We start from the raw sequence: 14,133 nt of genomic DNA, 5'->3' as shown, positions 1-14,133 counted from the left end.
CAGAGGTTGCCCATGACCATGGCGTAACCTGTAATGTTTTAGCAACCCTGTTTTTGTAGAGGTTTCATACACATTTTGCAGCCCCAGACCATTTTGCCCAAGATATGGGCCAACGTATGCTAAACTAATGTGTGTAGCCTTTTAGACCATGAAAAATGCAAACTTTAGGTTGTATCACAATAGTAACCAAAATCGAAAATCATTTACAATGCAAAAAAAAGAAACCCTCTTCCTCTACTACTTTAATCTCTATCACAGAAATATCAACAATCCAAAGGCTAGGCTACACTTGCTAACAGTTGATGGAATGTTGTAGCTAAACAAAGCTAATGCTAGTCATATTTAGCAGTGAATTTCGGCCATCAAACCCTTTAGTTTAGCATAGCAGTGGATAAGAATGATTAAGTAGAGTTTAATTGTAAATTAAATGAAACTTGCCTTGAAAATGTCCTTTATATTATACCACTTTGTAATAGAACTTTGTTCTGCCTACAGGTCTTCTAACACAGTCTTAACTGTCTGAAGTTGTCCAGGAATTTAAACTGGGTAGAGGAGGAGCCTAGAACTCCTGAACTCAAGGTGGAGAAAAATTAAGTTGTCAAGCCAATTACATTAAGTTACTACAACTTCAATTTAGTTTTAATTCAATGAATGCAGATATTTGAGTTTGAATTACAAATATATTAAGTTGATGTAATTACCAACATTATTAAGTCAACACAACTCATTTAAATAATGTTTGCAACTTAAAAGGTTGAGCTAAATCGATAAATTAGAATTTTTACCTTGAAACCATGCATTTAATTAAGTAGTGGTAAAAGGTCCCCTGAATTACTTTTTAGAGTGTAGAAAGGACAGAAGAAAGGAAAGAAGAGAGGAAGAAACAAAGTAAGGAAAGAAGAGTGAACAAGAGTGGCTCTGGATAAAGACAGTAAAGAGAGAGTGAAAATATTGAAAGAAGGAGAAAAAAAGAGTGAAACAGAGAGATGGAGTGTGAGAGAAAGCAGAGTGAGAGTGATAGAGAGAAAGAAGGAGAGAGAGAAAAAAAGTAGAGTATGGAAGGTGTCTATTAATATTCCTAGTTATACAGTTGAATGGAGAGGTACAGAGAGAAGAGGACCTTTGGAGGCTTGCCGCAGGTGTCAGTGAAGCACAGGTGCAAGCCAGTTTAATGATGTCATTAATCAGGAAATCAGGAAAGAATAAAAGAAAGAAGAGTGAAAGAAGGAAAGAAGAGTGGAAGAAGGAAAGAAGGGTGAAAGAAGGAAAGAAGAGTGGAAGAAGGAAAGAAGAGGGAAGAAGAGTGGAAGAAAAGAAAGAAGAAAGGAAAGAAGAGTAAAAGAAGGAAAGAGTGGAAGAAGGAAAGAAGAGTGGAAGAAGGGAAAAAGAAAGGAAAGGAGAGTGGAAGAAGAGTGAAAGAAAGGAAGGAAGAGTGGAATTAAGAAAGAAGAGAGGAGAGAAGAGAGAACAAGCGTGGCTCTTGATAAAGACAGTAAAGAGAGAGTGAAGAGGGAAAATATTGAGAGAAAGAGATTGAGTGTGAGAGAAAAAAAAGTAGAGTATGGAAGGTGTCTCTTAATATTCCTAGTTATACAGTTGAATGGAGAGGGACAGAGAGAAGAGGAGCCTTGGAACCTTGGCGCAGGTGTAAGTGAAGCACAGGTGCAAGCCAGTTTAATGACCCTATTATGATGTCATAATGGCCCAATGTAAGTCAATGGGAAAATTTGTATTCGTTTTTCTTTAATATCTTAAAAAGTATAAAGTTTTAAAAAAGTACAAAATATATAAGTGTCCTTTACAAGACCTACGCGACAAAGTTTGAACGAAGTTTCTAAGTTAAGCGGTTCGAGCTGAATTAATCGCAGAAAAAGGTGAGAAGAATAATAATAAGAAGAAAAAGAAGCCTAGGAATAACAATACAGGGCATTTCATGCACTGTAATAATAATAATAAGAAGCCCAGGAATAACAATACAGGGCATTTCATGCACTGTAAAAAGAAACGAATGAATAACAATACAGGGCATTTCATGCACTGTAATTACCTCCAGCAAGGAGGTTATGCGATCGGCTCCGTTAATTTATTTTTACCTCCAGCAAGGAGGTTATGTGATCGGCTCCGTTAATTTATTTATTTGTCCGTTTGTCTGTCTGTGGACAAGATTTCTCAGAAACTACTGGGCGGATCTTTCTGAAATTTTCACAAGAGGTGGATCTTGCTCCTGGGACATCCCCATTACAATTTCAGATTTCAGGATGATCCGTATCTGGAGCAATCCGAGATTTCTGACCTCCAGCCAGGGTTGACGTTGATAGTAAAGCAAGATCTATCTATCGGGGCGAATGATTCACATTGTAGTAGGCTATGGGTGAGGATTTTGGTTTGTGGAAAATCCCAATGAGGTTATTTGTCAAAACAAGGAATGATGTTTAGACTAATAGCCTACACGATCTTTCTCTCAATGTCCCAATACGATATTGAAAGGAATGATGTTTAGACTAGTAATACACGATCTTTCTCTCAATGTCCCAATACGATATGCCTATTGATCCTAACATTGCTTCGCGTGACTAACTAAACGTATGTGATACGTTGTCACTGTAATCGAAAACTGTGCATTGGGATCGGGCAAGTGCTTGATACAAGATTTACATGATGATCCGGATCTGGAGCATTCCGAGATTTCTGACCTCCAGCCAGGGTTGACGTTGATAGTAAAGCAAGATCTATCTATCGGGGCGAATGATTCACATGGGTGAGGATTTTGGTTTGTGAAAAATCCCAATGAGGTTATTTGTCAAAACAAGGAATGATGTTTAGACTAATACACGATATTTCTCTCAATGTCCCAATACGATATTGAAAGGAATGATGTTTAGACTAGTAGCCTAATACACGATCTTTCTCTCAATGTCCCAATACGTTATTGATCCTAACATTGCTTCGCGTGACTAACTAAACGTATGTGATACGTTGTCACTGTAATCGAAAATTGTGCATTGGGATCGAGCAAGTGCTTGATACAAGATTTACACTGAGTTTTGGGTGTGTACAACGTCACTTTGTGAATACAACGTCGTTGAAACGCAGTACTGCAATCAACGGACCCTTGCTGGAGGTCAGAAATCTCGGATTGCTCTTGTTATGTATTAAATTGACACTTACCTGCAAGGTGTCAAGGCGCAGGTAAACTATAATTCTGATCCAGGGACCGACGTGACAAATGCAATGAAGCAATATTCAATGACGATCCTTCATCGGGCATGTGATAGGCTATGTCGGGATACCACTGCCAAAAGGGAGGACTAGATCTACTATGTCTTTCTGAACGAATTTGCATTTTTGCTCAGCATTCGTTTGAACTAGGCCGTTGTCAAATGTCGATGCTGCTGATTGGCTGCTTGATATATTAGGCTACATGCCCGATGGACAAGCTCATGGCAATGAATTGTGGTGTTTATGAGCTTTAACTTCTTCACTCTTTTTTCCTTTCTTCCACACTTGTTTCCTTCTTTTACTCTTCTTTCCTTTTACACTCTTCTTTCTTTTATTCTTCCTTTCTTAACTTTTGCATTTCATGCACTGGTATTTCCTTCAGGAAATGCATTTTCTAGTTTTACTTGTAGCCTACCTAAGTACAATTTTATCAAAGTAATTGTACTTTTACTTGGGAACAACATTTCAGGTCCGTGTATGATTCGTTCATTTTCATTTCAATTAAGAACTAAAAAAACAAACATGAAAAAACGACTTGTTATCTCTTCATTTGTTTTTTTAACGGTGAACAAAAAACGAATAACGACTTGTTTTTTCATTTTTCATTTCATACTCGTTTTAAAAATATATATATAGCCTATTTGAAAAACGGTCTTGGCGCATTTTGTTTTGCTTGCTTTTCTTTTTGTTTTTTAAATAACGTGCCATTCACGACCCGGAAGCAGGTTGCAAAGAGATTCCATGTGACGCAATACGTATGTCTTGAGGCGTGGGAGTAAAAAAAATCATCGTGAAAGAGGAAAACATGTGGGTCAATAAAGTAGCCAGAATCTTTCAGGTGATGTGATCATATAGGCCTACGATGTGTGTACATTCGTGATGTGAAATGTCTAAGTCTGTAGATGTGGTCTGGAGGTATGGTGGCCTGCTACGATTGTGCTTGTGTCCTGACAGCTTCTCCTGCATGTAAAGGGTTAGGTAGAATTCCCTGCCATGGTCAACCCTGACTTGATCCCACATTCCATTGTTTGCCACGGCAGATCTGGATGTAAACAGTAAACACATGGAAGGTTAATAGGCTATACAATGTGGGCGTATGCTAGGCCTAATACCCTGTGTGGGTGTGTGTGTTCAGATGGTCTTACTTGTAAACTTCCTCGTATATAACAAGGTTGTTTTTGATTGGCATGCTGCAGTGAGCGACAACTTTACTGCTGAAGCCATCCACGGCCGGAACGTGCGTCACGCCAAACATAACCAACTTTTCGTTCTGGTCCATATGCAATTTATGGCCCATGTATGCGGCGTGGTATGGGACTGGATTTATATTTCGAGCACCCTACAAAAATATAAACTTTTGTCAACATGCAAGCTTACAAACATTAATACTAAAACGGGTGACAACCCCATCTGATCAGGCCTAATTGGCCTACCTGTTGCCGTAATTCATGGTACGGCCGGTGAGCTTCCCTCAACACATTTCCGACTCGACACTCAGCTGCACGCACTCCCTGTGTAGCCAGGTACCCGGTCATAAATGTACGACCATACGATGGGCCCGTCTGATAATAATAATAATAAAAAAATACATTAGGTCTATCATTTCTGAAAGACAGGCAGATGACATGTAACATGGTAAAGGTAGTATACGTAACGTATAAATAAACATAAGGCCTATACCTCCAATATAGAGCCCGTTACAGCTCTCTCCAACTCCATGTCAGTAACGTGCCTTTTACGCTTGAGGTTGTGATTGGTGCAAAACCGTCGGACACTCATTTCAGAGCATCTTTCAGCACCTATTTGTTGCAGCGCGTTTGAAATCTCAGCGTGAGTCTTGCCTGATTCAAACAATTCTTTTATCAAGTCTGCGTGGGTCTCTACAGCAGCCATGGTGCATACCCGACTGTCTTGCCGCGTACGTGTGCAGAAATAACATCCGGTGCATATAAAACAGACATATTAAATAATAGAAATCAAAACCAGTGTTGATCGTTTTGAACAGGTTTAATTTTTTGACCTCAGCATGACATTGAATGTTCAAAAAATAAGTCGTTAGCCTATTCATTTTTTGTTTGCTTTTGAGAAACAAACAATCAAATAACAAGACGTTTTTCGTTTTTTTGTCATTTGGTTCTGAATCGAAATACAAATGAACGAATCATACACGGACCATTTCAGTACTTTTAACACCTCTTAGGCTATTAAAATGCAGTGGAAAAAAAAGAGAAAACACAGCGTGTTCCTCAATGAGATCTTTATTACAAGATTGACAACTCTTGTGGCAGTTAAACCGGATCCGTTTAATGGTTACACTACACAAATATGCGCTGCAGTGCAACTTTATATAAACATTCAATGAAAAATAAACATTGAATTTCTAGTCTTTTTTACACGTAGTAAGTTTCAATAACTCCATACCATTATGGTCCGTGTAACGCTTTGCAGTGCATTGCTCCGCTTGCTCCACCCTCTGACACAAATCGATAATTGAGTTGACATTTCTATTTTTCATTTTTCCTGGTGTACTCTGCAAGTGATTAGTTGAATTTTTTTAATGTTTGTAAATTTATAGTCGTACTTCTTCTGAAGGAAAATGCCTTCATAAGACATTGGTAAATTGTATTTTTTGAATTTTAAATGTGTGCCTGGACTAGTCCATTGCCAATGAAGGGTAGGCTTGTATTAAGCCGCCCGCCGCAGACAGGCCGAGACCCGCCGCGACGGAGTTGGTACTCGGTCTGCTCACACAGAACGGAGTCTGTGAAGCTTTGAGTGTTTCCCGGAGGTGTTGATTTGCTCCCCCGGAGAGGAGAAAAAAACAAAGCACAGAGAGGGACGGGTCCGGCAGGTCTGGCAGGAATGTCCCACCCAGTGCCTATAGGCCTACACAATGTATGATATAAATAACAATAAATAGATTGTAACAAATAAACTGTGCAAAGTGCAGTGCAATAAATAACAAGAGCAATCCGAGATTTCTGACCTCTAGCAAGGGTCGACGTTGATAGTAAAGCAAGATCTATCTCTCGGGACGAATGATTCACATTGTAGTATGGGTGAGGATTTTGGTTTTCGAGAAATGTCACTTTAGGTGTGAAAACAAAGATCCGGATCCAGATCCGGATCATCCTGAAATTTAAGAGGTCGTTTACATGGAGCCTAGTTTGTCAATCTGATACGGATAGCTAATACAGATAGCCCTATCATATATACGAACACTCTCTATCCGCACCTTGTTTCCGCAACGATCGCAGTCCGGGGTAGAAAGTGAGTAGATTTGAATCGGTACGGGGGCTGGTGTTCGTCTGCACGGTTTCACGCAACCTGATGACGTCACTGCCCCACGTGATCTTTTCGCCATCTCCAACCAATATTTATATAACTTGTTCTCCCTCAAAATCTCACTCGTGGTGGGCCTCGAATTCACTAACATTAACCCAGTCTTCTGATTTTTGATTAGCCCCCTATCTTGATCTAATTCTTCTTATTCAGACGTAACATAACTTTCATGACCACAAATATAAATTGGCCAGCGATTTAATTTGCTTTTTTATTCATAAATGTATGTAAAATGCTCGGAGCAATGCATCATGGGAAATGGGATGACAGACATGTCATGTTACTGTTCCAAACTCTTTATTATCAATAGAAAAAAGAATTCATTTTCGCATATCCTTTAGTCTGACCACTGATATTAACTATCATACTGTAATGTTGATAATTGGAGCTTGAATGTCTTGTGTAATGTGTTTATCCTCGTGCTGTGAAGTACCTTCTTCTAGGTTTTTCACGTTTTTTCAGTTGTGTAAATAAAGCGCTAAAGTGCCACCCACAGGCGTGAGGTATGTACTACAGTCGGTTCACCACAATCTGCTGCCTCCGTGTTTACGCAAATCTCTCGTTGCCAGCCTCCGTATTTACGAAATTAAAAGATTCGATTGGTGTGAAAAGTAAATCCGATTCGGAGGCCCTAGACTTCGTGTGCATAGCACCTTAATGGGGATGTCCCAGGACCAAGATCCACCTCTTGTGAAAATTTCAGAAAGATCCGCCCAGTAGTTTCTGAGAAATCTTGTCCACAGACAGACGGACAAATAAATAAATGAACGGACCCGATCGCATAACCTCCTTGCTGGAGGTAACAATATTAGATAACAAATCCGACCTCTTATTTGGGTGTACCCTTATATAACTAAATTTAACATGTTATACCATAACACCATTCATTCATAAAAAATCTATTTCGAATTCGATTAAAACCCTTCAGCATTAACAGTAAATTCAAAGTGACATTTCTCGAAAACCAAAATCCTCACCCATAGGCTACTGAATCATTCGTGAGTGTGAATCATTCGTCCCGAGAGATAGATCTTGCTTTACTATCAACGTCGACCCTTGCTAGAGGTCAGAAATCTCGGATTGCTCTTGTTATTTATTGCACTGCACTTTGCGCAGTTTATTTGTTACAATCTATTTATTTTATTTATTGTTATTTATATCATACATTGTGTAGGCCTATATACACAGGCACTGGGTGGGACATTCCTGCCAGACCTGCCGGACCCGTCCCTCTCTGTGCTTTGTTTTTTCTCCTCTCCGGGGGAGAAAATCAACATCTCCGGGAAACACTCAGAGCTTCACAGACTCCGTTCTGTGTGAGCAGACCGAGTAGGCTACCAACCAATCATAAAGGAATAAAAACGAATTCTTAAAGCGAACTTTACTCACCATAAAACCACGTTGGCTGAGCCTACAACATTTCCATCCAAGCACAAAATGTCGAACTTCTGTTCTTGTTCTTCTTATTTTTTGTGGCTGTTGGCGGCGGTTGGCTCAGCATAAAGAAAATCAAAGGAATTCACGCGGGGTATATCTGCGCATGCGTGCGAAAGGTGACGCAGAGCCAGAGGCAAGTGAACTATTGACGGTTGTTGAACCAACATTTGTATCAACTCATTGCAATTGTGTCATTAGTTTACACGACAAAAACACAGATTATTAAGTTATCTGAACACCACTGGTGAATACAGGTCAATTTGACGAAAAAGTTTAAGTTAAGATAACAAAAAGGCCAAATCATTTTTTACAGTGCTGTTAAATAAAAGTAACCTTTAAATATCCTAACTTTTTATTGTGATCGTCTTTATGTGGCTCATCTGAGACTAAAAAGAAATAGCCTACATTTGGTAAATGGCTCAAAACAAAAAAGTCTTGCGGTCCCTTTTGGCAGTTATTTTCCTGACTCGCGCTGCCAGGCTGACTGCTTTTCAAACGGTATTTTGACTGCTTTTCAAACGGTATATTTTAGCCTACTACATACTAGTATTTATAATGGAGAACCGAATGGCCAGCCTACAATGTTTACTGGTAATATGTCAGCTGATCACAGCTATCATAGTGTTGCGGCGAAGGATGAGGGCAAGAAGGGTGGAACTGCTGAGCCTGGTCGAGGCCTGCCTGGCGTTACCTCTGCGCCCATCGCCGCAGGTGTGGCAGCGACATCGCTCAAGTGTCTGGTGGGAGGTAGATGTTTTGGGGCATTTTACTGAGCACCAGTGGATAACATACTTCAGAATGTCCAGGGAGACTTTTATGTTTTGCCCTGGAGCCACATCTTCGGCCGAATACACCAAGCCGAAGGCCAGCTGTACCAACCCGCAAGCGAGTAGCAATCACGTTATACAAGTTAGCAAGTTGCTGCGAGTACAGAGTAGTTGCCGGCAAGTTCGGTGTGAGCATCACCACAGTCCACCGATGTGTGTACTCTGTGTGCCGTACAATCCGCTGCCATCTGCTCCGGCATTACATCAACATGCCGTCAGCTGAAGAGGCCCAGCAGATCGCCTACAAGAATGCAATGAAGCATCACATCCCCCAGGTATGGAATCAGATCAATGCCATAAATATTTTGTAATCTGTAATATAGATTTTGTATCTGTAATATAGATTTAGTATCTGTGAAACCATCTACACTTTCAAAACCTATCTACAGATACGGATTTCAAATACGAAATGTATCTACACTTTCAAAAACTATCTTCATTTCAAAATCTATCTAAAGATACGGATTTCAAATGCGAAATGTATCTACACTGTCAAAAACTATCTTCACTTTCAAAATCTATTTACAGATACGAATTTCAAATACGAAATGTATCTACACTTTCAAAATCTATCTGCAGGATTTCAGTTACGCATTACGGATTTCTGTTACGAATTACAAAATCTTTTTGGCACTGTCTTTACTTCCTTTCTAAAGAGCCAATCAGCGCTTTTGGCAGATTTTCTAAATCGCCAATCAACACATTGTATCCTGTACTGACTAGCCAATCAGCGCTAGCTTGCTGGTAACTGGGAAAGTTGAGTGAAACGGTGTATGCAGGCAGCAGTCATGGATCAGAGACCGAGAAATGGCACAAGTAAGAAGTCCTATATTTGGAGTTGTTAATAAAGCTATTGTAAAACGCACAATCAAAGTCAGTGGTTTTCACTCCACACTTCGTTCCACCTGTTTCAAAGATCCTTGTCGTTGTATGGAAGATATTAGGATCTGCTTTGGTAGCTAACGAAAGCTAACGTTAGCATTTTCGTGACAGATCTCCTATTCACAGCATTCATATGACCCATTATCACGATGAGAACATTTAGCAGACAGACTGCTATTGTCTTGTTCTCCAGACACATGCTAAGTTATGGTGGGGTATACCGTTAAGTGCATATGCATCCTCAACAACTGGATAATGACCAGCCTGATTTCAAAACCACCTTGCAATGTCATTTTCGTTTCTTTTCATGGCACTTTGGGGTAGCCTAGTTGTAACCATTTTCTGAAGTCCTTGAAAACGCTTTATTGTGTATTTTTTGTGGAAGCGAGTTTTCTAGCGTCTCAGTGGAAGAGATATATGAGGCAGCAAGCTGGAGTTCTCGTCACACTTTCATTAGATTATATTTGTTATGTGTTGAGACCAATTTCTTAGTTACAATGCGTTCTGCAGCCAAGCGATCTCTGAATCGCCAGAGCCTAAGATTAACTTAATAGTACAGGTGTTCATCAGCCCTTTGGGCCAGACATAAGGCATGCTTGTTTAACTTCCCCCACGGCGTTCGTACACCGAATTGTATTCAAACCATGCGGGGGAAACCCCAGATCTCTCCCTAGGCAGAGCGGTGGCAGATTTAGCTTATAATTATTGAATAATGAGCGGGCCAGCAGTTGCCAGCAAGCTAGCGCTGATTGGCTAGTCAGTAAAGGATACAATGTGTTGATTGGCGCTTAAGAAAATCTGCCAAAAGCGCTGATTGGCTCTTTAGAAAGGCTGTAAAAACAGTGCCAAAAAGATTTTGTAATTCGTAACAGAAATCCGTAATGCGTAACTGAAATCCGTATCTGCAGATAGATTTTGAAAGTGTAGATAGTTTTTGAAAGTGTACATTTCGTATTTGAAATCTGTATCTTTAGATAGATTTTGAAAGTGAAGATAGTTTTTGAAAGTGTAGATACATTTCGTATTTGAAATCCGTATCTGTAGATAGGTTTTGAAAGTGTAGATGGTTTCACAGATACTAAATCTATATTACAGATACAAAATCTATATTACAGATTACAAAATATTTATGGCATTGATCTGATTCCATACCAGGTGAGTGTAGGCTATGAGAGGACTTCCTCACCTGCTGTCATGTTGTCCGTATAAACATTCGGTTCTGTGCTTGCTCTTTTTAAACTGGCAAGCGATAACGTATAGGATCAGTGGCGGTGCGTCAATACAAGGCGCTGGGGCGCCGCCCACCCTACAATTTTGAGATGGAAAAAAAAAAAAAAATGAAATGTCAAAAAACATTATACATCAAATAATTGAATAAGAAATGTACGGTTTTAAAGCGTTAAATGTGACCAAATATAATATATTGCCATTCGTTATCACTGAGAGAGAAGCCACTCCTCCCTGTGGGCGCCGGCCAAGTGGGAGTCTATGGAAGCCAAAAAAAGGGGCAGGAACATTTGAGCAAGGACAGCTTCTCATTGGCGGATGACAGTTCGAGCCCGGGGCGCACATTACTTGCGCCCCCAGCCAATGACAGGGCTTCTTTTATATCATCCTGACAGGACTCTCCAATCAGAGACCTTTTGTTATTCCCTCACATCTCATTTAAATATCACATATCTACCGGAGTACCATAGCTAGCAGAGAATTGGAATCTGAGAGTATGGCGACTGAAAACTCCTTAGTATCTATTCGTGGAACACCTTTTAATCGACGATCAGATGTCGATAAGAAGAGACTAAAGGACATGGGACCAGAATGTATGGACTTAAGCACTGACCGCGGGAGGACGTACCTCGACCGGAGCTGGTTAGCGGGCTGTTCAGTGAGTAATGCTTGTAGCGACACTACTAGCTTACATTTGACAGTAGCTTGGCAGTAGCGTTGCTATTTACAAAACCAAGTAACTTTTCAGTAGCTAAGCTCTTTTATTGATCAAGTAGCGCAGTAGTGTCCTCGAAAGAATGTATCCTGGACCTTTCTAATGTTCATACATTCCCTGTATCCATCAAACAGACAAATTAAGCAGTACGTCACTTTAGTGGAGACTAGTTAAAAGCTAGGTATTGTAATTTCAAGTACAACAGACGCTGCTCATAAATTTAGAATTAATTAATTTTAAATGGGTAGTTTGCATGCACATTCTAGACAACCGGATAACTAGAATGCTGTGGATATTCAGATACAGCTAGAGATGATGAAAGTTAAAATAAAATAAAGTACAAATAAAGGAAGTCCGTGCTGTCTGCTCAGGGAGTCGAATTGCGAAAATGCCAAAGAAAAAGTTCCTGTCAACATAATGACATCCAACACAAACATACGAACACATGTACAGGTGAATTTCATTTACCATTTTGATCTGACTGACAGTTGTGTTGATCACTACAATTGCATTGACTTGGCATGCAGTTTGTTTAACTGAAAGTAGCTACTAAGTTATCAAACTACTTTTGACAGGTTTTTGTAACTTAGCTTGCTACTTCTTTATGAGGTGTAGCTTCTGTGTAGTGAAGCTGAATGTATTGTAGAGTAGCTGATACTACACTACAAATATCAAGAAGCTTGCCCATCACTGCAAATATTCTACTCAAAACCTGTTTTCTTCTCACTGTGGAGAGCTATTTAAACCGCGCCGCCAAACTGCGCCACCCCTCAAAAAAATGTCACCAGCCGCCACTGCGTAGGATAGTCCTGCCACGCCTTCACAGCAGACTGACAAACGTGTAGCCCATATTCATATCTACGGTGTAGTAGCCTTTGCGTTGTCTGGGAAGTCCCGCCCCTCTACTTCCGGCCAATTGGATTTTGCCTGCTGATAGCCAGAATAGCCTTTGCCCCCACTTCCCAATGAAAATCAACTGTTCAATCAATTGAATGTTAACATTGAACATTTTTGGATGCACTACCTGCTGTTTCAGCTCAAGTAATGTCTATCATTGGAAATGTGCTTCGAAGCCATTTCATTATATTGAAATATATTAGCCTACAAAACTATGCACAGATCATGGAATGGAGGAAGTTGGGATGTCTCAATGCATAAATCACACCTCAAATAACGCGATGATATGCTAGAGCATATTTCTTTATTTTTGATTAAATAGCCTAAATAACAATTGTGTCCATGTGTTCTTTTTATAGCCTATTATGTATTAGTTATGAAGGTGAATGCCACTTACGAGAGTTAGCAAATATTTAATATTAATATGTAATTTTTCTCTGTAGGTCTATGGCGCAATTGATGGGTCGCATATCCCAATTCTTCCACCCCAGGAAGGATACAGAGATTATATTAATCGAAAGTGCTGGGCCTCTGTCGTCCTACAAGCTGTGGTGGATGACAGAGGCTTGTTCCGAAACATTTTTGTCGGAATCCCAGGGAGCACACACGACGCAGCTGTATTTAGACAGTCCAGCCTGTACTGCAATCCGGCGCTGCATCCCCAAGCCAGTTTGAATGTAGAGGGTGTAGACATCCCATTGGTAATTGCAGGTGACCCCGCGTACCCCCTCCTTCCCTGGCTGATGAAAGCCTGCCCTGGCCCACACCTTACACCAGCACAGGAAGCGTTTAACCAACATCTTAATTCAATTCGTGTTGCTGTGGAGCACAGCTTTGGCCGCCTGAAAGGTAGATGGAGAGTCTTGGCAAAAAGAAGTGACATACACCACAGTTTCATCCCTACCGTTGTTTCAGCATGTTGTGTACTTCACAATATATGTGAAATACACGCTCGAGATGTAGGCCTACCTCCAGTCCCAGATATACAACCAACAGCACAGCCGTGTCAGGAAATGCCCACAGCAGAGGCATCCGTGGTGCGGAGTATGCTGTTACAGCATATACAAAATAAATTAAATCTTTGATTGTACTTGTAATGTACTGCGTACCTACTTTTTTCCCTACATTTGTTGAAGGTGTGGATAATGCAATATATTATATCATATAAATCAACACATTATGACATATATTATATCACCTTACCTATTATATACTTCTTTTTTTTTTCAGAAAAAAAGAACAGCTATTTTAGAAGGATAAAAAAAGCAGTTAATTTATTGTATACAAAAGTAATGGAAAGAACAAAGTTGAATTAATAAATAGATACGGTACATGTAATAAATAAATAGATGTATAAATATGAAAAGAACACATTAGATAAGTAAATATTGCAATATGTTAAATAACTGTGAAATCAAACATTTTAAAACATTTTTTTTTAAACTACAGCTGTGTGTAGTGTGGCTCATCAGGTGAGAGGGAGTTGGAGGGATAGCTGCTGCTGCTGCTGCTGCTGCATGTAGAGAACTGACTGGTGCTAGGTGCTGGGACCTGGATGGGAATAAGGAAATGGTGCTGGCATCCTTG

The 14,133-nt window shown here is 40.0% G+C and overlaps 1 protein-coding gene across 1 annotated transcript in view; it reads right to left on the bottom strand.

Moving 5' to 3' along the window:
- The window catches only part of LOC308363431 (beta-1,4 N-acetylgalactosaminyltransferase 2-like), a gene marked incomplete at both ends in the record, with an annotated part of 52,823 nt that extends 39,477 nt beyond the window's left edge, over positions 1–13,346 (bottom strand). The window contains one exon of the mRNA XM_080836241.1: positions 13,188–13,346. Coding sequence (XP_080692367.1) covers positions 13,188–13,346 — 159 coding nt within the window. The remainder of the gene's footprint in view (positions 1–13,187) is intronic.
- Between the last annotated feature and the right edge of the window lie 787 nt (positions 13,347–14,133).

Source organism: Sprattus sprattus (genome assembly GCF_963457725.1).
Source record: "Sprattus sprattus genome assembly, chromosome: 4".
In the NCBI taxonomy this organism is placed as follows: Eukaryota; Metazoa; Chordata; class Actinopteri; order Clupeiformes; family Clupeidae; genus Sprattus; species Sprattus sprattus.
This window is presented reverse-complemented; position numbering and strand designations above follow the sequence as displayed.